This window comes from Periophthalmus magnuspinnatus, chromosome 22, assembly GCF_009829125.3.
Source record: "Periophthalmus magnuspinnatus isolate fPerMag1 chromosome 22, fPerMag1.2.pri, whole genome shotgun sequence".
Taxonomy (NCBI): domain Eukaryota; kingdom Metazoa; phylum Chordata; class Actinopteri; order Gobiiformes; family Gobiidae; genus Periophthalmus; species Periophthalmus magnuspinnatus.
This window is the reverse complement of record NC_047147.1, coordinates 24,557,537-24,575,500: the sequence shown is the minus strand read 5'-3', so window position 1 is coordinate 24,575,500 and position 17,964 is coordinate 24,557,537. Positions and strand designations below refer to the sequence as shown.

The 17,964-nt window shown below is 44.3% G+C and overlaps 1 protein-coding gene across 1 annotated transcript in view; it reads left to right on the top strand.

Moving 5' to 3' along the window:
- LOC129457326 (A-kinase anchor protein 6-like) overlaps nt 1-17,964 on the top strand; it is a 65,100-nt gene that overhangs the window by 3,728 nt on the left and 43,408 nt on the right. The window contains exon 4 of the mRNA XM_055230940.1: nt 3,759-3,879. Coding sequence (XP_055086915.1) covers nt 3,759-3,879 — 121 coding nt within the window. The remainder of the gene's footprint in view (nt 1-3,758; nt 3,880-17,964) is intronic.

Sequence of the window (17,964 nt, the reverse complement as noted above, 5' to 3'; positions counted from 1 at the left end):
CCAGGACTGAACCAGGACTGAACCAGGACTAAAACAGGACTAAACCAGGACTGAACCAGGACTGAACCAGGACTAAAACAGGACTGAACCAGGACTAAAACATGACTGAACCAGGACTGAACCAGGACTAAAACAGGACTGAACCAGGTCTAAACCAGGACTGAACCAGGACTGAACCAGGACTGAACCAGGACTAAAACAGGACTGAACCAGGACTGAACCAGGACTGAACCAGGACTAAAACAGGACTAAACCAGGTCTAAACCAGGACTGAACCAGGACTGAACCAGGACTGAACCAGGACTAAAACAGGACTGAACCAGGACTGAACCAGGACTAAACCAGGACTAAACCAGAACTGAACCAGGACTGAACCAGGACTGAACCAGGACTAAAACGGGACTGAACCGGGACTGAACCAGGACTGAACCAGGACTAAAACAGGACTAAACCAGGTCTAAACCAGGACTGAACCAGGACTAAAACAGGACTGAACCAGGACTGAACCAGGACTGAACCAGGACTAAAACAGGACTGAACCAGGACTGAACCAGGACTGAACCAGGACTAAAACAGGACTGAACCAGGACTAAAACAGGACTGAACCAGGACTAAAACAGGACTGAACCAGGACTAAACCAGGACTAAAACAGGACTGAACCAAGACTAAAACAGGACTGAACCAGGACTGAACCAGGACTAAACCAGGTCTAAACCAGGACTGAACCAGGACTAAAACAGGACTGAACCAGGACTAAAACAGGACTGAACCAGGACTGAACCAGGACTGAACCAGGACTAAAACAGGACTAAACCAGGTCTAAACCAGGACTGAACCAGGACTAAAACAGGACTGAACCAGGACTAAACCAGGACTAAAACAGGACTGAACCAGGACTAAACCGGGACTAAACCAGGACTGAACCAGGACTGAACCAGGACTAAACCAGGACTGAACCAGGACTGAACCAGGACTAAACCAGGACTAAACCAGGTCTAAAGCAGGTTTAAAGCAGGTCTAAAGCAGGTCTAAAACAGGCTTTCCTATCTCTCTGCGTCTCAGTTTGAAAGAGTGGATGAGGAGCATTAGACAGATCGTGAGGAGAGAATGGACCATAAATCCACAAAGACGTCTCCCTCAAAGGTGAAGGCTGCCAATATGAAGCACGCAACCTTTACATCCACTCCAGTCCTCAACCTTTAAACACAAGCACTGCACACATGGGCTTTAGGCCTGGTTTAGTCCTGGTTTAGTCCTGGTTTAGACCTGGCTTAGTCCTGGTTTAGTCCAGCTTATATTTTGGGTTATACCTAAGTCTTGATTTTGATAAACAAAAACTAAACCAGGATTTCATTTAGACTAGTTTCTTTATTGGGACCAGAACTGAAAATATGCAATGAAGAAATATTTAGACTGAACCAGCACTAAACTAGGACTAAACCAGGACTAAACCAGGACTAAACTAGGACTAAACCAGAACTAAACTAGGACTAAACCAGGACTAAACCAGGACTAAACTAGGACTAAACCAGCACTAAACTAGGACTAAACTAGGACTAAACCAGGACTAAACTAGGACTAAACCAGAACTAAAGCAGGACTAAACTAGGACTAAACCAGGACTAAACCAGGAATAAACTAGAATTAAGCCAGGACTAAACCAGGACTAAATCAGGAGTAAACCACGACTAAACCAGGAGTAAACCAGGAGTAAACCAGGACTAAACTAGGACTAAACCAGGAATAAACTAGGACTAAACCAGCACTAAACTAGGACTAAACTAGGACTAAACCAGGACTAAACTAGGACTAAACCAGAACTAAAGCAGGACTAAACCAGGACTAAACCAGGACTAAACCAGGAATAAACTAGAATTAAGCCAGGATTAAACCAGGACTAAATCAGGAGTAAACCACGACTAAACCAGGAGTAAACCAGGAGTAAACCAGGACTAAACTAGGACTAAACCAGGAATAAACTAGAATTAAGCCAGGACTAAACCAGGACTAAATCAGGAGTAAACCACGACTAAACCAGGAGTAAACCAGGAGTAAACCAGGACTAAACGAGGACTAAACTAAGACTTAACCAGGACTAAACTTTCAGTCCAAACCAGGTCTAAACCCCTTTTTCTAATATGACCTAAACCAGGGGTAAAAAAATGCTTTTATTAACCGCAACCTTTACTTATTTCATTCTGTATGACAAAAAAACTGTCAAAACCACTTTAATCAGATTCAAAATGGAGGTTGAACGTGTAAACTGGTCTTGAACCTGCTGGGTGAATACTGGCGCTCATTATTTTCAGTGTAGATTTGCTGTTTTGCTCCTGTCTGCTCACATAAAATAATGTGTCTAATATCCCACCTCCCAGAATCAGTCTAATCCCTGTTAATATCATGTAATCCAATAGGCCCCGCTGTAATCCAATAGGAACAGTTCTGTAAAGGCTCTTGTTCAGTTTAATCTGACTAATCCCGACGTCTGCGTCTGAGTCGAGTTTGTCATCTCCGTTTCCATGGCGCCTCCGCTCACACGCGCAGAAAAATAAATAATAAATAAATAATGCATCTATCGTTTAATTTGTGTCGCTTCAAACATGACGCCGCCATCGCCCCCTGGAGACGTGTCAGACAAAGTGTTTCCTGTCAGCAAAGCACGCAGGGGGAGGAGAAGAGAGAGAGCGAGAGAGAGAGAGAAGAGAGGAGAGGGGAAGACGGAAGGAGGGGCAGGGAAGAGGGAGGGGAGAGTGAGTTCACAAAGAGAGAAAGAGGAGGGATGGCAGGAGGAGTGGGTTTGATGGAGAGAAAGCGGAGGAGTGATGAAGAAAGAAAGGGGGGAGGAGGTAGAGGAGAGTAAAAAGAGAGAGGGAGGGAAGAGAGAAAGACAGTAAGACAGGATGGAGAGAAAGAAAGGGGGGGTGATAGAGAGATGAGCGAGATTTACGACATGGGAGAGGAGGAGGAGGGGAGGAGGAGGAGGAAAGACAGGGAAAAAGACAAGGAGTGACAGAAAGGGAAGAGAGAAGAGAGGAGAAAGGGGGAGGAGAGAGACAGTGGCCCCAGGGGGAGAGTGTTGCTTTGGTCTTGTTTGTTTTACACAGATTTACTCAAAGGGAAAACAGACTGTATACGTGTCAGATGTCCCCACGTCCTCCCGTATCCCTGTGTGTCAGATGCCCTCCCGTCCTCCTATATCCCTGTAGTATATGTCTTTAAAGAATATATTATAATGAAAATGGCGTCTTGTTTTGACATTATTCCCTCTTGTTGTGCTTTTGTCCTTTAGCATAAACTCTATACATTTTAATGGCTCACACTCTGTTTAAACTGGCTCTTTGGACCACACTTTGGCGTCTCATCTTAAATGTATTTTATGTATGGATTTATCAGACTGTGATCAGTGCGTTCAGCCTCTCAACCTGTCATTACAGCCAAGCCTCAGTCTAATACAAACCCAGGTGCATTCTGGGTAAGTGCTGTTTTGGGGCCAGGCTTGTCAAAAGTATCATGGATTGTCTGAAAAGAGAAAACTTTGAAATTTAAAAGGTAAGCCCCTCTGTTCTCCGTGTCTCAGTCCCATAGTGAGGACTTTTGGCCATAATATTGTGTTTTAAATTGTCAGTTTCTATGGCAATTAACAATGTAAAACAAGCGGTTCATGTGGGTGTGAGTTCTGATGTTGAAAATCTAATGTTCTATAATTAAGTAAGACATAAACTGAGTTCCTGACCTGATTTTGTGTGTTTGTTTACAGTCTGCAGGAGCTGGAGGCGGAGTACCAGGAGCTCTCTGATTGGCTGATGGACATGGATGCCATGGTAACGGACAGTCACCAACTGATGATGTCTGAGGAACAGAGACATCACCTGTTCAAGGTAAAACGCCTGAATAACACCCAAATAAACAAAGTCTAAACTCACTGTTTAAATGTTCCAATGAGGAAATCCCAAAGACTGTAGTTCTCTGATCTGCCACTAGTCTGACGGTACCAGAGCCCCACTGTCAAACGCAGGTTTAGTCCTGGTTTAGTCCTGATTCAATTAATGTTCGGTTTGTACTTTTACAGTGTAATATTATTGTGATGGGTATATTTACTTGAGTACAGTTTGCACAAACCAGCCTCAAACACAAGCCGTCCAATCAGATTTGTTTTTTCAGTAAATTTGAAACGAAGGAGCTCATTGGTCACCATCTTTTTGAACAAAATGACATTTCTCTCCCTCAGATGAACAGTGTATTGCTTTGCTCACTGATTCTGCAGAAATTCTTCATGCATTTCAGTTTCCTGTTATATTTTTGTAATTTCTTTTTTCCTCATAAGCAGCAGTATTTGTTTTGATATGAACAGACTGTGCTTGTCCCTGATTGGCTCATACATCTGTCAGTCACACCCATCTGAACTCTGGGAGATTCATGGGTGACCAGACTCATATCTTTAGAAAGTACTGGAGAAATGTGTTATTCTCTGGTTTAGTCCTGATTTAGTTCTGATTTAGTCCTGGTTTAGTCCTGGTTCAGTCCTGGTTCAGTCCTGGTTTAGTTCTGATTTAGTCCAGGTCTAGTCCTTCTCCCTCTGTCTAGTTTAAGCCTCGTCTCTCTGTCTCTGTCCTGGTTTCTGTAGTGTCTGTTGGGGATTCACCTGGCCGTGTATTATTGATAAGTGTAAAAGACGAGCCTAATTTCTCCATAGGACCGATCTTAAATATTAACGAGGATTTGAATATTCATGAGCGATTATGCCAGGCTGAATTTTAAACCTCTTCTCTCGTTTTGATGTGTCAGAAATGAACTGAAATATTGATGCTCTGTCTTCACCAACAAGGTCAAACTCTCAGGACTACGCAGTCTGGGATAAGACCAGGTGTAGACTGGGTTTAGACCAGGTTTGGACCAGGTTTAGACCTGGTTTAGATCAGATTTAGACCTGGTTTAGATCGGGGTTAGGGTGGGATTAGACGCAATTTAGACCTGGTTTAGACTGGGTTTAGACTGAGTTTAGACAAGGTTTAAAGTGTGATTTAGACCTGGTTTTGATTGGGTTTATTCTGGTTTTGTGTACATTTCCCCCAGATTTAGTCTTAGTCTGATCCTTGTTTAATTAAAGTCTTACTCTGATATAATCCTGGTTCAATCCCGGTCCTGGTTTGGTCCTGTTTGGGTCCTAGTTTGGTCCTGGTTTGGTCCTGGTTTGGACCCGGTTTAGTCCCAGTTTTGTCCTGATTTGGCCCCAGTTTAGTGTCGATTTAGTCCCAGTTTGGTCCTGGGTTTGGTCAAGGTTTAGCCCTGGTTTAGTCCCAGTTTTGTCCTGGTTTGGTCTCAGTTTAGTGTCGATTTAGTCCCAGTTTGGTCCTGGGTTTGGTCAAGGTTTAGCCCTGATTTAGTCCCAGTTTTGTCCTGGTTTGGTCTCAGTTTAGTGTCGATTTAGTCCCAGTTTGGTCCTGGGTTTGGTCAAGGTTTAGCCCTGATTTAGTCCCAGTTTTGTCCTGGTTTGGTCTCAGTTTAGTGTTGATTTAGTCTCAGTTTGGTCCCGTTTTAGTCCTGGTTCAGACCTAGTCAAAACATCCCCTTAGATCCAATTTTTCTTCTCTTCCGCTCATTTAAACCTCTATTAGATTTATCCCCAACTCTTTCACACACAAGACCCATTCTTATTTTAACCCCCCTCTCTCTCTCTCTCTCTCTCTCTCTCTCTCTCTCTCTCTCTCTCTCGCTCTCTCTCTCTCTCTCTCTCTCTCTCTCTCCTTCTCTCATTCAAACTCACACAAACTCATCCATCTCTCTTGGACCCCCCAGTTTTCCTGTTTTCAAAGTGGCTCCATCACAAAGAACAGTAGACCCTCACTCCGCCAAAATCTCCTCCCTCTCCCCCCTTTCCCCTTTCCTTTCCTCCCTCTCTGCTCTGCCCCTTCTCTCCTCTCTCTCTCTTCCCTCATCCCCCTTTTCATTCTTTCTCCTTATCACTCTCTCCTCCCTTCTCTGTCCCCTCTCTGCCTCTTCTCCTCCCCCCTTCCCTCTCTACCCCACTCTTCTCCGGACGTACCCTTTCTCAAACACTGCGGTCCCTGTGCTGGTGGTGGCACTGGTTAAGACTCTCACCTCAAAGCCAGAAGGTCCTTGGTTCAGTTCTCAGATTGGACAGGGTCTATCAGCTCAGGTTAGCTCATATATGCACCAACCTAGGCGCCATTTTGAGGACTTTTGCTCACATATTTTTGTTTTGAATTGTTAATTTCTTTGGCAACCGTGCTCATTTTCATCAATCTGAAACCCATGGATAGATAGATGCATGTAAATTGCCATTATAGTCGGAAATGAAGACTATTGTCCTTCCTCCTCTCTCCCCTCATCCCCCTCTTCCTCTTCTACCTCCCTCCCATATCTCTCAACTCATCCCCTTCTTCCAATTCTGTCTACCTCTCTCTCCCTCTATCCTCTCCTTCCTCCTCCTTTCCCTCTCCCTTCCCGATCTCTCTCCTCATCCACCTCCTCCCTCTGTTCCCTCCTCCCTCTCTCTGTCTCTCTCTCTTTCTCTCTTTCTCTTTGTCGTCTCTGCACTTTTCTGCTCTTACTTGACTTTCACCATTGTTCCGTAAATATGTCACAATTGTCGATCAGCCGTTCTCCGAGTACGACTAAGAAATCAAATTGATGCCTTGCAGTGACACCGCGCTGAGGGTGTTCTACATGTATGTCTATGGTAGAGTGTTCAGCGGTTATCAAGGAGACACAATGCACACATTAGAAAACACTGTCAAAAAACATTTTATGATTGGCTGAAAACTCAAGAAAAAAAAATACAAAATGGATTTAAACAGCACATTTTCAGGAGCCTGTGATCGATCTGAGCGTCCATGTTCCTGTTTAGGTGAGAATGAAACTGAAAAAGTGTTGACTAATGCTAGCTCGCTTGTGAAATCAGATCACCTGTTGTAGTTCAGCTTAGTCAGTTCTTTATGGTCAGACTGTGTTAAAACAAAACCCAGATTAACTTCTAAGAGAGCTTCAGACAGAGCAGTGCTTACAGTTAGTTTGACACCTCTAGGGAATGTTGCAGCTGCAAAGTGTCAGTGTGTCGGGTCTACGCTCTGGGTAAGTGAGTCCATGGATTAACAGATTTTAGACCATTTCAAAGTGACTAATTACAGTAATAAATTTGGTGTTGAGTTTCCAGTTCTTCTAGAGCTTCCTCCTTCTAGAACCTCCTCCATCTAGAGCTTCCTCCTTCTAGAGCCTCCCCCTTCTAGAGCTTCCTCCTTCTAGAGCTTCCTCCTAGAGCCTCCTCCTTCTAGAGCTTCCTCCTAGAGCCTCCTCCTTCTAGAGCTTCCTCCTAGAGCCTCCTCCTTTTAGAACTTCCTCCTTCTAGAGCTTCCTTCTTCTAGAACCTCCTCCATCTAGAGCTTCCTCCTTCTAGAGCCTCCCCCTTCTAGAGCTTCCTCCTCCTAGAGCCTCCTCCTTCTAGAGCCTCCCCCTTCTAGAGCTTCCTCCTAGAGCCTCCTCCTTCTAGAGCTTCCTCCTTCTAGAGCTTCCTCCTAGAGCCTCCTCCTTTTAGAACTTCCTCCTTCTAGAGCTTCCTTCTTCTAGAACCTCCTCCATCTAGAGCTTCCTCCTTCTAGAGCTTCCTTCTTCTAGAACCTCCTCCATCTAGAGCTTCCTCCTTCTAGAACTTCCTCCTACTAGAGCTTCTTCCTTGTAGAACCTCCTCCTTCTAGAACTTCTTCGTTTTAGTGCCTCCTCCTTCTAGCACCTCCTCCTTCTAGTTCTAAAAGGAGGAGGCTTCAGATTCTAGAGACTTCTTCTAGAGCCTCCTCGTTCTAGCGCCTTCTTCTAGAACTTCCTCCTTCCAGAGCCGCTTCCTTCTAGAGCCTCCTTGTTCTAGCTCCTCCTCGTTCTAGCTCCTCCTCCTTCTATAACCTCCCTTCTAGCGCCTCCTGATTCAAGAGCCTCTTCCTTCCAGAGCCGCAATCTTCTAGAGTCTCCTCATTTTAGAGCCTCCTCGTTCTAGAGCCTCCTCCTTCTTGCTCCTCCTCCTTCTAGAACCTCCCTTCTAGAGCCTCGTTCTAGCGCCTCCTGATTCTAGAGCTTCCTCCTTTTAGAGCCTTCTCTTTCTAGAGCCTCCTCCTTCTAGAACCTCCCTTCTAGAGCCTCCTCGTTCTAGCGCCTCCTGATTCTAGAGCCTCTTCCTTTTAGAGCCTCCTCATTCTAGCGCCTCCTCGTTCTAGAGCCTCCTTCTTCTAGAACCTCCTCTTCTAGAGCATATTACCCCAGTAGTGTTTCCTCTCTGTATCTGTGTCTGCTGTTGTGTCACTTCATCGCAGCTTGTTTGGTTTCAAATTTACATCGACCTTGGCCTGACATTCTCTCTCTCTCTCTTTCCACCTATCCCTCTCTATCTCCCCTCTCCACATCTCTCCATCTCTCTCTCTCTTTTAATGTTGTGAGCGACGCTGTTCATTTGGCTCCTGTTTGAATATAAACCTCTGGAGAGAAACGAGAGAATATGCGACTAAAATGTAGACAGAAGAGAAGAGGAGGGAGGGAGGAGGAGAGGGGAGGGAGAGTGAGAGAGGGAAGAAGAAGAAAAAGAGGAAGGAGAGAGCAGGGGAGTAAGGGTGAGGGAAGAAACAAGGTGGGAGAGAGAGACGAAAGCATGTGGGAGAGAGGTGAAAGAGGAGAGAGAGTAAGGGAGGGGTGGGAGGAGGAAAGGAGGTAGAGAAAGAGAGGGGGGAAATCAGAATGCCTTTATTGTCGTTGCACAAATCGCACAATGAAATTTAAAGACCAGAGTGTGTGTGTGTGTGATAGAAAAGATGGAGAGCGAGAGAGATAGGAAGGAGGGAGTGAGTGTAAGAAGGGAGAGACAGAAGGAGGGTGAGAGTGGCAATAGAGTGAGAGAGGGGGATGTGGAGGGAGAGAGACAAAAGCAGAATAAGCAAGAGAAAGCGTAGAGTTTGTAGAGTGAAGGGGGGAAAGAGACGGGAGAAAGATGATGAACAGAAAAGGGTGAAGGAGATGAGAAAAAGAAGTGTGAGGCAGATGGAAAGAAGAGAGAGGAGAGAAAGAGAGAAGAGAGTGGTAGGGGACGTGAGAGAAGATTGGGTTAAAGAGGGAGAGATGGAGAAAAAGGCAAAGATGAGAGAGAGAGAAATTGAGGTAGACAGGAGGGAGAAAGGGGAAGAGGGAAAGAGGAGAGAGGGAGATGAGGCGAGTGTCTCTGCTCTGAGCTGATTTTTCTGAGTTTATCAAGAACAAACTTGTTCTCCAGGGAACGGCTCCACAGAGAGGAACCTACACTAGAACTACAGAGAGAGACAGAGGGAGGAGAGGAGGAGAGGAGTGGAGGAGAGAAGAGCAGAGAGGAACCTACACTAGAACTACAGAGAGAGACAGAGGGAGGAGAGCAGAGAGGAACCTGCACTAGAACTACAGAGAGAGGGAGGAGAGGAGGAGAGGAGAGCAGAGATGAACCTACACTAGAACTACAGAGAGAGACAGAGGGAGGAGAGGAGGAGAGGAGTGGAGGAGAGAAGAGCAGAGAGGAACCTACACTAGAACTACAGAGAGAGACAGAGGGAGGAGAGGAGGAGAGAAGGAGAGAAGAGCAGAGAGGAACCTACACTAGAACTACAGAGAGAGATAGAAGGAGGAGAGGGAGGAGAGCAGAGAGGAACCTACACTAGAACTACAGAGAGAGAGGGAGGAGAGGAGGAGAAAAAAAGAGAAGAGCAGAGAAGAACCTACCCTAGAACTACAGAGACTAGAGAGAGGGAGGAGAGAGAGTGGATGAGTGAGAGAGGATTAAAGGAGAAGAGACGAGAGGGAGAAGGAGAGAGAAAGAAGGAGGGAGAGAGACAGGATAGAGGGGTAGTGTAAAGAGAGAGGATAAGGAGAGGATGAAGACAGAGAGGTGGAGAGAGAGTAAAGAGTACTATACAGGACTCTTACAGCGCTGTACAGGTGCTGCAGGCAACAGGGCAGAGACTTTTGTCCCTGTAGTGAAATTGTCTCCACCCAATGATAAAAGTAATAGTTGTGAGCGATGTGCCCCCTGCTGGCTACAATGTGCAAGGACCATTTTATTTATGACAAACCTAGAAGTGTGTGCTACAAGATTTGTCATTCACAGTGAACGCTTTTTCTCACACTTTCAAGGCCTTATATTGCACAAAAGTGACTCTCGTGAGTTTTAAACCATGTTCTAACGCTGTTCCCTCCTCAAAAACACACCCGGAGTTGTGTTTTGTTTCATTCACACACGTTTGAGTAACTGTTTATTATTAGTTTGTTTACATCTCCAACGCTCAAAATGCTCTGTTCCACCTTGTGATGTCATGAAGTGGTAGTTTTCAAGTTAACATCTCCTTTTACCTTTAGTTCAGTACAGATCGGCAATTCCAGAGCTGCTGTGATTCTAGTGAAGGTGTGTGGAGTTTAAAAACACAGTGGAGCACTTCCTGTATTACCACATGATGACATCACAAGGTGGAATGGAGTGTTTTCAGTTTGAGAGAAGAACTCAACCCAACGCCAGGTCTGTTTGTGATGAGGAAACAACATTATGCCTCACACGATTTGACAATGACACAAACTGAAATATACCCCCTCTTTAATACCCCATAGAAGTAAAATACCCCCACTTTATTGAATAATTGATACAAATATTGATTTTAATAACTGAGTGATTATTTTGCTCATAATTATTAAAGGTCTGATTGGTTTCACGCTTCATCGTAAAAAAAAAAAAATCCCATTGACTCTGTATTTCTCCCACAGTTTTAATAATTCGTGTTTACTATGGAAATGAGCAAAGCGCTTTTCCAGCCGCTGATTGGAGGTATAGAACCTCCCACTCGTGTCGAATGGAGCGCGCTCTAATAAGGCTTAGCTAGCACATTTAGCATTAGCCTTTCCCAATAATTACCTTGTTTTTTAATGCGGCGTCTGAGCCTCACCTGCTCCTCCCAATCCAGCTAATAACAAGGGATTAGGATTAAGGAGGGAGGAGAGGAGGAGGGGAGATAGAGAGAAAGAGAGGAAATTAAGGAGGGAGGGAAGAGAGAAAAGGAAGGAGGCAGAGAGAGAAAGCGGAGAGGCGAGGAGGAGGAAGGGAGAGAGACAGGAGAGGGGAATAGGAGAAAAGAAGGAGAGGAGAAGAGAAAATGAAGTAGAAGGCAGGGAGGAGGAGGGAAAGAGAGAGGAGGCAGTAGGAGAGAGGGGACGAGGCAAATAAGAGGAGTGAGGCGGAGGAGACAAGGAGGGAAGAGGGGAAGAGAGGGGGAGGAAATGAGAAGGAAGGATGAGATGTGAAGAGAGAAAAAGAGATAGAACAGAAGGAGGTAAGGAGAGGAGGAGAAAGAGACAGAGGAATGGAGAAAAAAGAAAGTGGGGAAAAGAGACGAGAAAAAGAGAGAGGGAGAGAAGAGGTCAAGATAAGGACAGGCAAGAAGAGGAGAGAGATAGAGAGAGGGGAAAAGGTAGAGAAGCAGGGGAGATGAAGAGAGGAGCAGATAAGAGGAGGGGAAAATAAGAGAAAGAGGAAGGGAGGAACAGAGAGAGAAGAGGAGGCGAGAGGAAGGAAAGGAGACTAGGTGTTAGGGAGAGGAGGGATGTTTAATTAGAGCCAGATGAGTTCGCCACGCCTCACGGACCGGGAATCACACCGAGCCGAGAGGGAGCAGGCTAATTTCTGGAGTAATTCTACCAGACCTGACACACACATACACACCTCTAGGGAGAGAGAGAGCGGGAGAGGAGGAGAGAGGGAGGGAGAGAGGAGGAGACAGGGTGAGAGGAGAGAAAGAGGGAGGGGAGGAAGGAAGAGAGAGACAAGAAGAGAGGAAAGAGAGGAGAAGGAAAGAGGGGGAGATGGAGGGAACAGGGTCATTTCTATTGTATTGTTCCAGACCTGACATACACACCTCTAAGGAGAAAGAGAGGAGAGAGAGAGGGAGGAGAGGGGAGGAGGGAGAGAGGGTTAAGAGAGAATTGGGAGGTTGAGAGAGGGAGAATAAACAGATGAAAGAGGGAGCAGGGTAATTTCTAGAGAGAGGGAGGAGAGGAGGGAGGGATGAGAAGAGGAGAGAGGAGAGGTATAAAAGCAGTAAAGATGAACAGTGAATAAGGGAAAATAAGACTGATTTAAGACCGAACTCTGATCTGGCCTTCACAGGGTTCATGCGTGTCTTTAAATGTCCAGTGTAAAAATGTCTAAAATAAATTGTTAGAAAATAAAATGAAGTTTGTAAAGGTTATGAACTCTACATTTCACATTAAATTACATCGTAACATAACAATACATAACATTACATCACATTACAGCATAACATTACATTGTGAAGGTTACAAACTACATTTCACATTACATTATAACTTTACATTACAACATAACATTACATTGTGAAGGTGACAAACTACATTTCACATTACATTATAACTTTACATTACAACATAACATTGCAAGAATATAACATTATCATACCATACTACCAGCATAACATTACATTACATTATAACATTACATTACAACATTACATAACATTATTACATTACATTACAACATTACATAACATTATAACATTACATTACAACATTACATAACATTATAACATTACATTACAACATTACATAACATTATTACATTACATTACATTACAACATTACATTATTACATTACATTACATTATAACATTACATAACATTATAACATAACATTACATTATTACATAACATTATAACATAACATTACATTATAATACAACATTACATAACATTATAACATTACATTACATTATAACATTACATTACATTATAACATTACATAACATTACATTATAAAGGTTATAAACTCAGCTAAAGAAAACGACACACTATATCTATCGAGTTCATTGTAGCTTCTTGTTTGGCAATGGCAGAATCACTTTTCTTTTAGAGCTGTACTATAGTAAAGGATCCACCATCTGCTTGTCTCCAAGGAGATATTACGGCTTTGCCTGGAATGTCCCACAGTATGGCATTAAACTCATCTGTCCGGTCAGTGGAAAGGCAACCTCACTCACAGTAAGGATGCATACTTTTCTCCTCTCCACTCCTTCTTTTCTCTCCTCCACTCCTCCTCTCCTCCTTTCCCCACTCCTTCTCTCCACTCCTTCTCTCCTCCCCTCCTGTCTGTACCTCTGCGGCCGTGTTTATATCGATCCCTCTGAGCTCAAAGCGTTCACTGCACTGTGCTTTATGTCCACAGACAGTCTGAATCATGTGCACCGCCCCTTTAAGAGAGCGGACAGCCCGTCTTCTATCAGGTCCTCCGCTCACTTTGACCTTGGGACGTTCATTAAAGGCGCGGGTGTTTTCTGCTCCGGCAAACACAAATACGACTGTCTGTTCAATCCAGTGCACCTCGTGATGTAACTGTGTGCTTTAGAAACATAAGAGAGAAAGTCGCCAGTTTAAATCTGTATGCTAGCGCTAATGATACAACCGCTAACATGTGACCTCCAAAGGCTTAAACCCGTCAGGACCAGGTCTGAGCCAGGATCCTGGTCAGGAGTAGGGATGCACCGATACAATACTGGATCTCAGTGCCGATACTGAACATTTTGATGGATCAGATATTAGGCCTCTCACCATAACACATTTTGAAGTGTGATAAACGATATCATTGAAACCAAACCCACAAATAAAGTGCAGAATGCAACACTGAAGTCATTAGTTTATCATTTTAGCTTATAAGTAAATCCTCTTCAGCTCAAATATTGTAGTGCAGAAAAAAATAACCAAAATGCTCGACTAGACGGGTGGGACGGGACAGAATTTTCACGAGATGAGACGAGATACGAGATTTTGAACTCATTTTCAATAAACAGCTCAAGTCACAGTTTTAGTCACATGATTTTGAATTAGTTGGTAATTTTTTTATATGTTGTGTTGTGAATGGGTTTTATGAGTTGTTTCAGTTATAGTGCAGGGAAAACGTACAAACTCCACACAGACAGAACATGCAAACTGCACACAGACACAGGCAGAACATGCAAACTCCACACAGACACAGAGAAAAAATGCAAACTCCACACAGACACAGAGAAAAAATTCAAACTTCACACAGACACAGAGAGAACATGCAAAATCCACACAGACATAGGGGAAAATGCAAACTTCACAGACACAGGAAGATCATGCAAACTACACATAGACACAGGGAGAACACGTAAAATCCACACAGACAGGGGGGAAAAAATGCAAACTCCACACAGACACAGGGAGAACATGCAAACTCTGCACAGACACAGGGAGAACATGCAGACTCCACACAGACACAGGGAGAACATGCAAACTCTGCACAGACACAGGGAGAACATGCAGACTCCACACAGACACAGGGAGAACATGCAAACTCTGCACAGACACAGGGAGAACATGCAAACTCCACACAGACACAGGAAGAACATGTAAAATCCACACAGACACAGGGGAAAAATGCAAACTTCACACAGACAGAACATTCAAACTCCACACAGACACAGGGAGAACATGCAAACTCCACACAGACACAGGGAAAAAATGCAAACTTCACACAGACACAGACAGAACATTCAAACTCCTCACAGACACAGGGAGAACACGTAAAATCCACACAGACACATACAGAACTTGCAGACAGAATGTTGCCACATTACCAGAGGTTACATGGTTTCATTCTTAACATACTCTGTAAACTCCAGTGTATTTTATTCATGCATCTCATCTTTAATCTTTACATTTCTTTGTTTTGTGCCCAACATTTGGTCAAACTACTATTTTTAATCAGTCTTGTTTTGTTTTGTTTGTTAAAGTTTCACTATGTAACTTTATTATGGGCGGGTCCAACTTCAACTTTCTGTTATTTCTTTGCTTGGAAATCTTCAACGTATGACTTTAAACTTATCTATTTCCACCAGACAAGCCATTAGACTAAGTTACAGGTTAGATCTGTGGAAAGGTGACCCCACTCACAGTAAGAATGCATGTTTTCCAAGGTATTTCTTTAGCATGACCAACTGAAATGTAATGTCATATAGTGGAACATTCCAAATATGTCACTGCTTTAAACTTGCTTCTTGAGTTTTTAATTTTCTTCCACTTTGGTTTTCATAAGCAAATATATTTACAGAAACCATGGCGATGTTAGCGGCAAAACCACCATAAGCAGAGCACACTAGCCCTCTGTGTCTGTAGCCCTTTTTGTTTACTCACATTCCTGTTCCCCGGCGCGATGACCTCATCTCTTTTATCGTCCAATCAAACGCCTCATTCACGCGTTTCCATGGACACAATTAAAACGTGCTGCGGCGCTTTTGTTTTGTAGAAAAGTCTATTTTTCTTTCTCTCTTTGGGTTTTACTTCAGGTCCAAACTCCAGGGTTCATTCAGGACAGAGCAGAGAGCAGACGTTTGCTGCAGAATCACAGGAAAATATATCGAACAGCGATTTACAGCTATTGTTTTTAGCCTTGTTTGGACTGCTTCACCCCTCGGCGTGTTTACATGTACAGTCCACTCCGAGAGAGAAGTCAACCCAAAAACCCACAGCCTCCTTACTGAGACAGGATAACCACTCTGCCATAGACCTTAGTCCTGGTTTAGTCCTGGTCTAGTCCTGGTTTGGTCCTGGTTTAGTCCTGGTTTAGCCCTGGTTCAGTCCTGGATTAGTCGTGGTTTAGTTCTGGTTTAGTCCTGGTTTAGTTCTGGTTTAGTCCTGGTTTAGTCCTGCATTAGTCCTGGTCTAGTCCTGGTTTACTTCTGTTTTAGTCCTTGTTAAGTCTTGATTTAGTCCTGGTTTAGTCCTGGATTAGTCCTGGTTCAGTCCTGGTTCAGTCCTGGTTTAGTCCTGGTTTAGGCCTGGATTAGTCCTGATTTAGTTCTGTTTTAGTCCTTGTTTAGTCCTGACTTAGTCCTGGTCTAGTCCTGGTTTACTTCTGTTATAGTCCTTGTTAAATCTTGATTTAGTCCTGGTTTAGTCCTGGATTAGTCCCGGTTTAGTCCTGGTTTAGTCCTGGATTAGTCCTGATTTAGTTCTGTTTTAGTCCTTGTTTAGTCCTGACTTAGTCCTGGTCTAGTCCTGGTTTAGTCCTGGATTAGTCCTTGTTTAGTCCTGGATTAGTCCTGATTTAGTCCTGGATTAGTCCTGGTTTAGTTCTGTTTTAGTCCTTGTTTAGTCCTGATTTAGTCCTGGTTTAGTCCTGGATTAGTCTTGGATTAGTCCTGGATTAGTCCTGGTCTAGTCCTGGATTAGTCCTGGTCTAGTCCTGGATTAGTCCTGGATTAGTCCTGGTTTAGTTCTGTTTTAGTCCTTGTTTAGTCCTGATTTAGTCCTGGATTAGTCCTGATTTAGTCCTGATTTAGTCCTGGATTAGTCCTGGTCTAGTCCTGGTCTAGTCCTGGTCTAGTCCTGGTCTAGTCCTGCTCTAGTCCCGGTTTAGTCCTGGTGTAGTCTTTTTGTCGCACCTGAATCAGGAGTCAAACCCACAGCCTCCTTGCTGAGAGGAGGAGACAGGCTAACGCAGATGTATATTTGCCTGGAGCTAGCTAGCGTGTCTGTATCGCGGTGTAAACTTTATTTGCCGCTCTGACAGAAGCTCTCTGGATCTTGATAGCGTAGCATTAGCGGCGTTCAGTCTCAGTGCGTTCTGCTGACACGTCCTCATTAATATGGAGACCAAATTAAAGTGCGATGGTTGTTGATTCGGCTCGTCTCTGCGTCGTCTCGGGTGTCTTGGAGCGTTTCTTGGGTTTTCTGGGGTTTCTGTGCTGTTTTTGGTGAGCGCTGCCATTTTTCAGCCTTATCGCTCTAAATATGCCACGTAAATATGAAGTTCCCATTCTCCTCACGGCCCCGCGCCCTTCCATCACAGACACACACACACATGAGAAGTTTACTGTTTCACACACTCAGCTCGTCCTTTTAATCACTGCTTCATTACACTTTAATACAAATGTCAAATATTTGTTAAGGGAAAGGTCATCTTGTCCTCTGCATTTGACCCAGTGTCATTCAGTGCTGCCCATCTCCAGAGCTTGAGCTAGGCTTGTGGCTCACCTGGTAGAGCACGTCCCACATGCTGGAGCTGTAAATGGGATGGTACTGGTGATATTTTGCTTTTATGGTTTTGGTCCAATATTGAAAAAAAGATGTGCCTGTGTTTTCTCTCGTTTCCTACTGTCCCTCTACTAGAAAAGTTACATAATTCACCTTTAAGAGCTCTCCCAGCTCACAGCAACAAGGCCCTGTCTGTCCCATCTTGTCCCTTTTCTTTCTCTTTCTCACACCCTCCTTCTCTCCTCCTTTCTCCCCCCTCTGCATTCTCCACCTCCCTCTCTCCCTCTTATGTATTCTGTCTTCTTTCTCTCCCCTCTTCCCTCTCTCTCTGTCTCTTCTTCTCCTCCTCTCCTCTTCCCTCGCTCTCCCTTGCACCCCGTCTCTTCTTTCCTTCTCCTCTTCCCGCTACCTCTCTCTTCTCTCTCTCCCCTCTTCCCTCTCTTCTCCTGTGTGTTGAGTTCATCCCTGGGCGTGTTTACTTGCCTAGTCCCATGTCCCTCTCCTCTTCTCTCTATTCTCTCCCTCCCCTCTTCCCTCTCTCTTCTCTCCCTCCCCTCTTCCCTCTCTCTTCTCTCCCTTCCCTCTTCCCTCTCTCTCCTCCTGTCAGAGTTTATTACAGCGTGTACTTCATTTGAATATGCTACGGTTTACTCAGTTTACACTAGTTCTGTTCAATTTAGTCAAACTAACGCTCTCATTTTGACTCTTTTATCTAGCTCGGACTTAATCCTGGTTTAGTCTTAGTTTAGCCCTGGTTTAGCCCTAGCTTTGTTCTGGTTTAGTCCTAGTTTAGTTCTGATGTAGTCCTAGTTTAGTCCTGGTTCAGTCCTGGTTTAGTCCTCATTTAGTCCTGATTTAGTCCTGGTTTAGCCCTAGTTTAGCTGTGGTTTAGC